The 13,817-nt window shown below is 46.6% G+C and overlaps 1 protein-coding gene across 1 annotated transcript in view; it reads right to left on the bottom strand.

The window, feature by feature from the left end:
* SYNM (synemin) overlaps positions 1 to 13,817 on the bottom strand; it is a 127,603-nt gene that overhangs the window by 12,988 nt on the left and 100,798 nt on the right. The window contains exon 3 of the mRNA XM_063925711.1: positions 7,018 to 7,091. Coding sequence (XP_063781781.1) covers positions 7,018 to 7,091 — 74 coding nt within the window. The remainder of the gene's footprint in view (positions 1 to 7,017; positions 7,092 to 13,817) is intronic.

The following is a 13,817-nucleotide window of genomic DNA, read 5'->3' on the forward strand; positions in this document are numbered from 1 at the left end:
TGATAAAATTGCATGTTTTACTCAATCTCTAAATGAAGACATTTACACGTTCTCTGCAGGCATTGAATCATAAATTACTTGCATGAATAAGATATAAAGGTTTTAGAGTGACCTTTCTTAGTCCGCAAAGCTGAATATTACTGCAACTCAGTGGGGAGATCCAAGGGTGGATTGGCCATAGGGCTCACAGGAAAGAGTCCCTGTAGGCCGATAGGCACGTGGGACCTGTTTTGTTTGTTGATATGTGAGAGGTGGTGCTGTCACCATGATTACATGGTAAACCTCTGGTGCTGCCCATGTGAGGTCACTTCCACCAATTTTTTTAGGGCAACTTTCAGTTCCCAATCCGACCATGGGGAGATCTTAAGCTTGCAGTGTATGCAAGAAGCCCTAGAATATGTCAATGGTAGGAGAGACATACAAGGAAGAGACTAAAACTATTTCCAGAAATACAGACTCTTAGCTTTCTACAAAATATTATGAAGCAGTGATTTCTGCCAAATGATGTTTTACTTCATACTGACTGTTCGGGTAATTAACCTTTTGTTTGTACTATAGTCATTTATTTCATTTTTTTTTCAGTCTGTTAAAATAGGATTTTAATACCTACTGGTAAATCCTTTTCTCTTAGTCCGTAGAGGATGCTGGGGTCACATTTAGAACCATGGGGTATAGACGGGATCTGCAGGAGACATTGGCACTCCAAGACTTTCAAAGGGTGTGAACTGGCTCCTCCCTCTATGCCCCTCCCCCAGGAGAGGATTTATTGTTAAACCAAGGTGAGCATCTTACCAGCTCACACCATAAGCGTGTGAACACAAACCAACGGCATGAACAATTGCAGCAGCATGCTGACAAGAACCGTAACACAACATGTGTGTAACCACAATTAATGCTGCAGATACAGTACGCACCGGGACGGGCGCCCAGCATCCTCTACGGACTAAGAGAAAAGGATTTACCGGTAGGTATTAAAATCCTATTTTCTCATACGTCCTAGAGGATGCTGGGGTCACATTTAGAACCATGGGGTTATACCAAAGCTCTAGAACGGGCGGGAGAGTGCGGACGACTCTGCAGCACCGAATTACCAAACTTGAGGTCATCATCGGCCAAGGTATCAAACTTGTAAAACTTAGCAAAAGTGTTTGCCAAGTAGCTGCTCGGCAAAGTTGCAATGCTGAAACCCCCTGGGCAGGACGAGCCCACCTTTCTAGTAGAATGGGCCTTTACCGATTTCGGTAACGGCAATCCTGCCGTGTAATGAGCATGCTGAATTGTACCACAGATCCAGCGTGCAATGGTCTGCTTGGAAGCAGGACACCCAACTTGTTGGGAGCATACAGAACAAAACAGAGTCTCTGTTTTCCCAATCGGAGCCGTTCAGGCAACATAAAACTTCAAAGTTCTGACCACATGCAGAAACTTTGACTCAACGAAGGCGTCAGTGGCCACAAGCACCACAATAGGTTGGTTCATGTGGAAAGAGGAAACCACCTTCGGCAGAAAATGTTGACTTGTTCTCAATTCTGCACTATCTTCATGGAAGATCAAACAAGGGCTCTTGTGAGACACCACATTAAGATCCCATGGTGCCACTGGAGGCACAATGAAGGTTGGATGGGCAACACGCCTTCCACGAAAGTCTGAACTTCTGGAATGGAGGCCAATTGTTTCTGAAAGAAAACTGCTATGGCTGAAACTGTACCTTAATCGAGCCCAATTTTAGACCAGCATTTACACCTGCTTGTAGAAAATGGAGAAAACGTCCTAGCTGAAAACCTTCCGTAGGAGCCTTCATGGATTCACATCAAGAAACATATTTTCTCCAAATATGGTGGTAATGTTTAGACGTTACCCTTTTTCTGGCCATAAAAAGTGTGGGAATGACTTCACTGGAAATACCCTTACGGCTAGGATTAGGCGTTCAACCGCCATGCTGTCAAACGTATCCGCGGTAAGGATTGATATACGTTCGGCCTCTGCTGTAACAGGTCCTCACGCAGGGGAATAGGCCAGGGAACACCTATGAGTGCTTCCTGAAGATCTGGATATCAAGCCCTCCTTGGCCAGTCTGGGACAACGAGGGTCACTCGAATCTTTGTTCTTCTTATGATCTTTAGAACTTTTGGAATGAAAGGGAATGGAGGGAATACATATACAAACCGAAACGCCCACGGTGTCACCAGTGCATCTACTGCTATTGCATGAGGGACCCTCGACCTGGAACAATATCCCGAAACTTCTTGTTGAGACGAGATGCCATCATGTCTACTTGAGGAAGTCCCCAACGACTTGTCACCTCTGTGATGACTTCTTGGTGGAGGCCCCATTCTCCTGGATGGAGATCGTGTTTGCTGAGGAAATCTGCTTCCCAGATGTCTACTCCTGGAATGAAGATCGCTGACAGAGCGCCTGTATGCTTTTCCTCCCATCGGAGAATCTGTGTGGCTTCTGCCACCGCCGCTCTGCGATTTGTTCCGCCCTGACAGTTTCTACACGCTACTGCTGTTACATCGTCCGACTGGATCAGTACGGGTAGATCTTGAAGAAGATGTTCCGCTTGTAGAAGGCCGTTGTAAATGGCTCTTAACTCCAGAATGTTTATGTGGAGACAAGTTTCCTGACTTGACCATTCCTTGGAAGTTTTCCCCCCTGTGTATCTGCTCTCTAGCCTCGGAGGCTTGCATCCGTGGTCACTAGGGTCCAGACCTGGATCCCAAACCTGCGCCTCACTAGGAGGGGAGAGTTGTGCAGCCACCACAGGAGTGAGATTCTGGTCTTGGAAGACAGGATTATCCTCCGGAACATGTGTAGGTGGGATCCGGACTCTCACAGGTCCCACTGGAATACTCTGGCCTGTAACCTGCCAAACTGTATGACCTCGTAGGCCGCAACCATCATCCCCAGCAACCGTATGCATTGATGGATAGACACACTTGCTGGTTTCCGAATTTATTTGACTAGTCTCTGGATCTTCGGAGCCCTTTCCACTGGAAGAAAAACTATGTAGCTCTGTGTCCAGTATCATTTCCAGAAATGGCAATCTTGTCGTCGGTATCAAGTATGACTTTGGGAAGTTCATGACCCAACCCTGTTGTTGAACTGTCAGGGATAGTGCAATGTTCTGCACCAACCTGTCCTTGAAACACTCCTTTATTAGGAGATCTTCCAAGTACGGGATACTAGTGACTCCTTGCTTGCGAAGGAGAACCATCATTTTCGCCATTACCTTGGTGAGAATCCTTGGAGCCGTGGATAGACCAAACGGCAACGTCTGAAATTGGTAATGACAATCCTGAATTGTAAATCTCAGGCAATCCTGACGTGGAGGATAAATGGGAACATGTAAGTAGGCATCCATTATGTCTACTGAAACCATGAAATCTCCTTCCTCCAGACTGGAGATTACTGCCCTGAGAGATTCCATCCTGAATATGAATGACTTCAGGTAGAATTTGAAATATTACTAATTTAGGATTGGTTTGACTGAGCCGTCCGGCTTTGGAGCCACAAAGAGGCTTTAATAAAAAAAACCCTCCCTGTTGGAACAGGGGAATCAAGGTAATGACCTGATCCTGACTCAATTTTGAATGGCTGTGCTTACTACCTCCCTGTCAGGGAGAGAACTGGTAAGGCCGATTTGAAATCGGTGTGGGGAACCGCCTTGAACTCCAGTTCGCATCCGTGGGACACTATTTGTAAAACCCACGGGTCCAGGCCAGAATGAACCCAGAACTGCCTGAAAAGTGTCAGGCACGCCACCACTGGGGCGGACTCTCACAAGGGAGTCCCAGCATCATGCAGTAGATTTGGCAGAAGCAGGAGTTGATTTCTGCTCCTGTGATCCCGAAGAGGCGGACCTCTTTCTTTTCCCCTACCTCATATATGCAATATGCAAAGAAAGGGAAACTTTTTTTTTTTCCCGTTCGTACCTTATGGGCCGAAAGGACCGCAACTTGGAGCGATGCAACTTTTTTGTCTGTGGAGGGACACACGGCAGAAACACGACTTACCTGCGGTAGCTGCCCACCAATTCATCCAGGTCACTACAAAACAGGGTCTCCCCTTGATTACGGGAGAGACTCCATAATCTATTTTGGAAGCAGGATGCGCCTTTCACTGGTGAATTCTCTGTCACGGCTCCACGCATGGATGCCGTAGCATACTGTATATGATCTAACGTCAGGAGAATCTCTTCCATAGCTAGTGTCAATACTTGATGATAAAATTATCAGACCACTTTTCAACAGCACCACTCATCCACGCACACCACGCACATGCAATGTAGTCCTGCGTAATGTCTCATGGGTTGTATAATTAAATATTAATGTATACTGCAACGTGCGGTCTGCCGGCTCCTTAAGGACAGATGTCACAGATGCAGGCAGAGCCACTTCTTTGTTAACCGTGAGAGAGCCCTTCTTAAAACGGGTGGTGACTCCCCCTGTCAACTGCTGGGAATGGCTAGGTAACCTGAATTCCCTTGGGAATCACGAGAGGAAGGAAAAAGTTTCCTTCTTTTCTTTCTTTATATAGGTAAACCTTCTTCTGTTGGTACAGAAGGGTACTCCGTAATGTCTAAGACAACCCTTATAGCAACAACCATGTACTGAATATTCCTAGTTAATTTCGGAATCATTCTGGAAAACTAGTGTCGACACAGGATTCAAAGTCCATGTCGGTATCAGTGTGCATTACATAGAGAATGTTAGGAGACCCCGAGGGGCCTGGTGAGGATGAAAACACAGAACTTTGGAAAAACACCTCTTCCACAGACTGTCTCCAGGGTTGTGCTTGAGACTCAGACATATGCTTATATTATCACGCAATTTTTTCACATTTTTTTTTCACCCATACACGTTTTTAGTGGTGCCGGAAGGACCACCACATTACATATATACATATATATATATATATATACACACATACATATATATATATATATATATATATATATACACACATCTGTGCCCCTACTAAAATTTCCTCAGGGGAAGACCACCCTGTCAGACATGCTACACACCTATAGGGGACAGATCCATCTGTAAAATCTGTCAAGGGACACAGAGAGGATTTTGTCAGCTCACAACCCAGCGTCAGCAGCAGAAAACTATGCGACAAGTTTGCCCAGAGACCTGCAGCGCCCTTTTATTCATATATTAGTATATACATAAATATACACAGCACTAATTTAATTTCGCACCGCCTGTTTTGCACCGATACAGTGGTGAAGGAAGGATCAGCGTCCTTGCATGGAAGGAGGGAGAAATGGCGCCGAGTAGTGTGCTGGCTGACTGAGGAAGAAGTCCCGCCCCCGCAATGGCGTGCTTCTCCTCAGTGCGGATTACTAAATATTTATACTGGCGGGGGTTAGGACAGTGCCACCGCACTATATGCCCTTATGTGCCAGTGTTAAAAGAGGATTTTATGCTGCCCAGGGCGCCCCCCCCCCCCCCCCCCCCCCGCGCCCTGCAGTGCCTGTTATGTGTGTGGGAGCATGGCGCACAGCGCTCCGTTTGCTGCGCGGTACCTCAGAATGCCGTCACTGGAGAAGAAGTCTTCTGTTCTTCTGCTACTCACCTGTCTTCTGACTTCTGGCTCTGTAAGGGGGTGACGGCAGGCTGCGGGAGTGAGCATCTAGGCGTACCTAGCGATCAGCACCCTCAGGAGCTAATGGTGTCCTGTCAGCTAGAAGCAGAGCCACTGAACTCACTAGAAGTTGGTCATACTTCTCTCCCCTAAGTCCCACGAAGCAGGGAGACTGTTGCCAGCAGCCTCCCTGAAAATAAAAAACCTAACATAAGTCTTTTCAGAGAAACTCAGTAGAGCTCCCCTGTAGTGCATCCAGTCTCACTGGGCACAATTCTAAAACTGGGATCTGGGAGAGGGGCATAGAGTGAGGAGCAGTTCACACCCTTTGAAAGTTTTGGAGTGCCCATGTCTCCTGCGGATCCCGTCTATACCCCATGGTTCTAAATGTGACCCCAGCATCCTCTAGGACGTATGAGAAATTCATAATTTAAGTTTGTACTCTGTATAGGCCAAGCTAACTGTTATCACTTAGAGATTCAGTGACACATGCAATAAACCAGGGTGCCCAAATTATTTCATGCTATGCAGAAGAGCAATGAACAGAAATACCATGCACCTGCTGCGGTGCCCGGTGTCCCCATTGTGACATCGAAGCCCTCAAATAAGGATGGTTGAGTGGTATGACTGTATGTCTATGTATCTATCATAGGGAAGTTGGTACCATAACTGTATGTCTATGTACTGTATCCAGGGCCGGTTCGCGCCCTCTCTGCGCCCCGGGCAGGAAATGGGGGTGTGGCTTAATACAGGGGGCGTGGTCAGTTACGGCCCCTGTACAGTAGTAGCGCCGTTGAAATGCTGAGCAGTGCGCGATGACGTCATCGCGCACCGCACAGCAAAAGGTCCTCTCCACGAAGGGAAACTAGACGCTTAGCGTCTAGTTCCCTTCACAGGGGGACACAGCCGGGGGACACAGCGGGAAGCGGAGGGCACAGCAGTAGCGGATCTTGCCATGGTGCGGCGCCCTCCGGATGGCGCCAGTGCCCCCCGGAAGGCGGCGCCCCAGGCAAAAGTCCTGCTTGCCCGTGGCAAGATCCGCTACTGACCGTATCTAGCAGAGCGAAGTTGGTACTGGATAATCTTCAACGTATTTTTCAATAACTAATTATTACTACAAAATCTTATCTTCATGTGTATATTTGTACCACTGCTATACACAATTACAAGTGATAAATCGGTAGACATGTGGCACACAACAAGGCTGATCTTAAGGACTGAAATCAGAGTTTTCACAACATGGAAGCTCAAAAGGGAATAAAGTATATTTTTCCCAACCTTTGAGATTTTATTTACAAACAGAATAAAGTACTTTATAATATACGTTAAGTCAAGGTCAGGACATGAAAAATGTAGTTGAAATCGTTGCTTTAGTAAATCTATCCCTTTTATTAAAGGAAGACATGCCTACAGAATGACCCCTACCTGCTGGCCTGTCTCTCACTGATTGTTCCGTCCAGATCACTGTGCCCTTTTTGCTTTCTGCCTCCAGAAGTGCCCTGCCAGGAAGAAAATACATTGCACATTTTAAATTGGACTAAATCAGAATAAAGTGTAACAATGTATAAGGAATACAAAGCTAGCTTACTTTTTCCTAAAATTGTTTAAAAATAAATAAACATAAACTATTACCTCTATACATCAGAAAAATGTTTCATCCCACAAAAAGTGCAACACGTTATTGCTCAAAAGCAGGTGTCATGTAAAGGCAACACACACACACACACACACACACACACACACACACACACACACGACGATGGTCTAACCTGCCACCCGCTCCATCTCCACAATGCTGTCCCATCTCTCTAAAGTGCAATAGTATAAATATTTTCCTTTCTATATAACCAGTTTTGACTTTAGATATTCATTAGTATTTGGCAAACTCAGGGCACTGTGAAATAGTTAAAACAACAGACATTGAGTTTGGTAACTTTCAATATTACTGTTCTTGTCTTCCTCCTACTCTAATTCCTATAAACTATTTTGTGTAATGGAGCCAACCGTTCCTTATCCTGGATGCAGAGAAAACATCATAACGAAACGTTAAGTGATTGGGCAGATGGCTTGGAAGAGCAGGCTGCTGCTGTCTGTAGCCCCATGCAGTCATAGAGAATTCTAAATATATTCACCAGTGGTGCGTCCCACATGTGGCAACTGAGCTCAGCATTAATCTCTAGCTCTAAGTAGTGAGAATGTAGTAGACTCAAAATAAAAGCAGACTCATATGTGACCCCACCCTATGGGGATTCGGAAACTGACTCACTGCTTGTCGCTCTCTGGCGTTAATACTTTTTCAGCATGTTAGGTGTGAATATAAATGTGATCCAGTATGCCAACCGCACCCAGCAGGACAGTTATCTATGGTTTAGAAATCAGACCACGCAATAATGACAGGTGGTCACAGAAATGGGTAGATGTAAACCTGTTTCACATTTCTATTAAACAGTTATACCACTGATAGCATGTATGTGTGTGTATATATATATATATATATATATATATATATATATATATATATATGTAAAAAGTCCATAGGTTGGACAGAGGGCACTCACCATCCAATAAATGTTTTCAAACTTTTATTCAGACATCAGTATCAGCAAATATATGTTGACATTTCGACCCTATAGGGTCATTCTCAAGACAGCCAGATGAGACATCCTCACAGCATGCAAGTTGTAGGCATGCTGTGAGGATGTCTCATCTGGCTGTCTTCAGAATAACCCTGTAGGGTCGAAACGTCGACGTACATTTGCTGACACTGATGTCTGAATAAAAGTTTGAAAACACTTATTGGATGGTGAGTGCCCTCTGTCCAACATATGGACTTTTTACATTTATATTATTGGTAAAGCCTCCAGCATTACCTTATGGAGCACCCCTGAGATGATCTACAATTGGATGTGAGTGCAGACTCCTATATGGAAATATATATATATATATGTATATATATATATATATATATATATATATATATAGTAAAGTGCAAGTAACATCACTCCGTAGTTCTTCCTAAAACATTACTTGCCCAGTGCCTTCTCTACGGGACCCTGGTTTGGTGTGCCTCCACATGTACACTCCAAAGCAGCAGCGCTCAGGTCTCATAAATAATAAGATTTTACTTACCGATAAATCTATTTCTCGGAGTCCGTAGTGGATGCTGGGGTTCCTGAAAGGACCATGGGGAATAGCGGCTCCGCAGGAGACAGGGCACAAAAAGTAAAGCTTTTCCAGATCAGGTGGTGTGCACTGGCTCCTCCCCCTATGACCCTCCTCCAGACTCCAGTTAGGTACTGTGCCCGGACGAGCGTACACAATAAGGGAGGATTTTGAATCCCGGGTAAGACTCATACCAGCCACACCAATCACACCGTACAACTTGTGATCTAAACCCAGTTAACAGTATGATAACAGCGGAGCCTCTGAAAGATGGCTTCCTTCAACAATAACCCGAATTAGTTAACAATAACTATGTACAATTATTGCAGATAATCCGCACTTGGGATGGGCGCCCAGCATCCACTACGGACTCCGAGAAATAGATTTATCGGTAAGTAAAATCTTATTTTCTCTATCGTCCTAGTGGATGCTGGGGTTCCTGAAAGGACCATGGGGATTATACCAAAGCTCCCAAACGGGCGGGAGAGTGCGGATGACTCTGCAGCACCGAATGAGAGAACTCCAGGTCCTCCTTAGCCAGAGTATCAAATTTGTAAAATTTTACAAACGTGTTCTCCCCTGACCACGTAGCTGCTCGGCAAAGTTGTAATGCCGAGACCCCTCGGGCAGCCGCCCAAGATGAGCCCACCTTCCTTGTAGAGTGGGCCTTTACAGATTTAGGCTGTGGCAGGCCTGCCACAGAATGTGCAAGTTGGATTGTGCTACAGATCCAACGAGCAATCGTCTGCTTAGACGCAGGAGCACCCATCTTGTTGGGTGCATACAATATAAACAACGAGTCAGATTTTCTGACTCCAGCTGTCCTTGCAATATATATTTTTAATGCTCTGACAACGTCCAGTAACTTGGAGTCCTCCAAGTCACTTGTAGCCGCAGGCACTACAATAGGCTGGTTCAGATGAAATGCTGACACCACCTTAGGGAGAAAATGCGGACGAGTCCGCAGTTCTGCCCTGTCCGAATGGAAAATCAGATATGGGCTTTTGTAAGATAAAGCTGCCAGTTCTGACACTCTCCTGGCCGAAGCCAGGGCTAGAAGCATGGTCACTTTCCATGTGAGATATTTCAAATCCACCTTCTTTAGTGGTTCAAACCAATGAGATTTTAGAAAGTCCAAAACCACATTGAGATCCCACGGTGCCACTGGAGGCACCACAGGAGGCTGTATATGTAGCACTCCCTTAACAAAGGTCTGGACTTCAGGGACTGAAGCCAATTCTTTTTGAAAGAAAATCGACAGGGCCGAAATTTGAACCTTAATAGATCCCAATTTGAGACCCATAGACAATCCTGATTGCAGGAAATGTAGGAATCGACCCAGTTGAAATTCCTCCGTCGGAGCACTCCGATCTTCGCACCACGCAACATATTTTCGCCAAATTCGGTGATAATGTTGCACGGTTACTTCCTTCCTTGCTTTAATCAAAGTAGGAATGACTTCTTCCGGCATGCCTTTTTCCTTTAGGATCCGGCGTTCAACCGCCATGCCGTCAAACGCAGCCGCGGTAAGTCTTGAAACAGACAGGGACCCTGCTGAAGCAAGTCCCTCCTTAGAGGTAGAGGCCACGGATCTTCCGTGATCATCTCTTGAAGTTCCGGGTACCAAGTCCTTCTTGGCCAATCCGGAACCACTAGTATCGTCCTTACGCCTCTTTGCCGTATAATTCTCAATACTTTTGGTATGAGAGGCAGAGGAGGAAACACATACACCGACTGGTACACCCAAGGCGTTACCAGCGCGTCCACAGCTATTGCCTGCGGATCTCTTGACCTGGCGCAATACCTGTCCAGTTTTTTGTTGAGGCGAGACGCCATCATGTCCACCATTGGTCTTTCCCAACGGGTTACCAGCAAATGGAAGACTTCTGGATGAAGTCCCCACTCTCCCGGGTGAAGATCGTGTCTGCTGAGGAAGTCTGCTTCCCAGTTGTCCACTCCCGGGATGAACACTGCTGACAGTGCTATCACATGATTCTCTGCCCAGCGAAGAATCCTTGCAGCTTCTGCCATTGCACTCCTGCTTCTTGTGCCGCCCTGTCTGTTCACATGGGCGACTGCCGTGATGTTGTCCGACTGGATCAACACCGGTTTTCCCTGAAGCAGAGGTTCTGCCTGGCTTAGAGCATTGTATATTGCTCTTAGTTCCAGAATGTTTATGTGAAGAGACGTTTCCAGGCTCGTCCATACTCCCTGGAAGTTTCTTCCTTGTGTGACTGCTCCCCAGCCTCTCAGGCTGGCGTCCGTGGTCACCAGGATCCAATCCTGTATGCCGAATCTGCGGCCCTCCAATAGATGAGCACTCTGCAACCACCACAGAAGAGACACCCTTGTCCTTGGAGACAGGGTTATCCGCAGGTGCATCTGAAGATGCGACCCTGACCATTTGTCCAACAGATCCCTTTGGAAAATTCTTGCGTGGAATCTGCCGAATGGAATTGCTTCGTAAGAAGCCACCATTTTTCCCAGGACTCTTGTGCATTGATGTACAGACACCTTTCCTGGTTTTAGGAGGTTCCTGACAAGCTCGGATAACTCCTTGGCTTTTTCCTCCGGGAGAAAAACCTTTTTCTGAACCGTGTCCAGAATCATCCCTAGGAACAGCAGACGAGTTGTCGGCATTAACTGGGATTTTGGAATATTCAGAATCCACCCGTGCTGTTTTAGCACTTCTTGCGACAGTGCTAATCCCATCTCTAGCTGTTCTCTGGACCTTGCCCTTATTAGGAGATCGTCCAAGTATGGGATAATTAATATGCCTTTTCTTCGAAGAAGAATCATCATCTCGGCCATTACCTTTGTAAAGACCCGAGGTGCCGTGGACAATCCGAACGGCAGCGTCTGAAACTGATAGTGACAGTTTTGTACAACGAACCTGAGGTACCCCTGGTGTGAGGGGTAAATTGGAACGTGGAGATACGCATCCTTGATGTCCAAGGATACCATAAAGTCCCCCTCTTCCAGGTTCGCTATCACTGCTCTGAGTGACTCCATCTTGAACTTGAACTTCTTTATGTACAGGTTCAAGGACTTCAGATTTAGAATAGGCCTTACCGAGCCATCCGGCTTCGGTACCACAAAAAGAGTGGAATAATACCCCTTCCCTTGTTGTAGAAGAGGTACCTTGACTATCACCTGCTGAGAGTACAGCTTGTGAATGGCTTCCAAAACCGTCTCCCTTTCGGAGGGGGACGTTGGTAAAGCAGACTTCAGGAAACGGCGAGGTGGATCTGTCTCTAATTCCAACCTGTACCCCTGAGATATTATCTGCAGGATCCAGGGATCTACCTGCGAGTGAGCCCACTGCGCGCTGTAATTTTTGAGACGACCACCCACCGTCCCCGAGTCCGCTTGAGAAGCCCCAGCGTCATGCTGAGGCTTTTGTAGAAGCCGGGGAAGGCTTCTGTTCCTGGGAAGGAGCTGCCTGTTGCTGTCTCTTCCCTCGACCTCTGCCTCGTGGCAGATATGAATAGCCCTTTGCTCTCTTATTTTTAAAGGAACGAAAGGGCTGCGGTTGAAAAGTCGGTGCCTTTTTCTGTTGGGGAGTGACTTGAGGTAGAAAGGTGGATTTCCCGGCTGTAGCCGTGGCCACCAAATCTGATAGACCGACTCCAAATAACTCCTCCCCTTTATACGGCAAAACTTCCATATGTCGTTTTGAATCCGCATCGCCTGTCCACTGTCGCGTCCATAAAGCTCTTCTGGCCGAAATGGACATAGCACTTACCCGTGATGCCAGTGTGCAGATATCCCTCTGTGCATCACGCATATAAAGAAATGCATCCTTTATTTGTTCTAACGACAGTAAAATATTGTCCCTGTCCAGGGTATCAATATTTTCAATCAGGGACTCTGACCAAACTACCCCAGCACTGCACATCCAGGCAGTCGCTATAGCTGGTCGTAGTATAACACCTGCATGTGTGTATATACTTTTTTGGATATTTTCCATCCTCCTATCTGATGGATCTTTAAGTGCGGCCGTCTCAGGAGAGGGTAACGCCACTTGTTTAGATAAGCGTGTTAGCGCCTTGTCCACCCTAGGAGGTGTTTCCCAGCGCTCCCTAACCTCTGGCGGGAAAGGGTATAATGCCAATAATTTCTTTGAAATTATCAGCTTTTTATCAGGGGCAACCCACGCTTCATTACACACGTCATTTAATTCTTCTGATTCAGGAAAAACTATAGGTAGTTTTTTCACACCCCACATAATACCCTGTTTAGTGGTACCTGTAGTATCAGCTAAATGTAACGCCTCCTTCATTGCCAAAATCATATAACGTGTGGCCCTACTGGAAAATACGGTTGATTCGTCACCGTCACCACTGGAGTCAGTGCCTGTGTCTGGGTCTGTGTCGACCGACTGAGGCAAAGGGCGTTTCACAGCCCCTGACGGTGTTTGAGTCGCCTGGACAGGCACTAATTGATTGTCCGGCCGTCTCATGTCGTCAAACGACTGCTTTAGCGTGTTGACACTATCCCGTAGTTCCATAAATAAAGGCATCCATTCTGGTGTCGACTCCCTAGGGGGTGACATCCTCATATTTGGCAATTGCTCCGCCTCCACACCAATATCGTCCTCATACATGTCGACACACACGTACCGACACACAGCAGACACACAGGGAATGCTCCTAACGAAGACAGGACCCACTAGCCCTTTGGGGAGACAGAGGGAGAGTTTGCCAGCACACACCAAAAGCGCTATATATAACAGGGATAGCCTTATAATAAGTGCTCCCTTATAGCTGCTTTATATATATCAAAATATCGCCATAAATTTGCCCCCCCTCTCTGTTTTACCCTGTTTCTGTAGTGCAGTGCAGGGGAGAGACCTGGGAGCCGTCCTGACCAGCGGAGCTGTGAGAGGAAATGGCGCCGTGTGCTGAGGAGATAGGCCCCGCCCCTTTTCCGGCGGGCTCGTCTCCCGCTATTTAGTGAATCCAGGCAGGGGTTAAATATCTCCATATAGCCTCTGGGGGCTATATGTGAGGTATTTTTAGCCTTTATATAGGTTACATTTGCCTCCCAGGGCGCCCCCCCCC

This window comes from Pseudophryne corroboree, chromosome 6 (genome assembly GCF_028390025.1).
Source record: "Pseudophryne corroboree isolate aPseCor3 chromosome 6, aPseCor3.hap2, whole genome shotgun sequence".
NCBI classification, from domain to species: Eukaryota; Metazoa; Chordata; class Amphibia; order Anura; family Myobatrachidae; genus Pseudophryne; species Pseudophryne corroboree.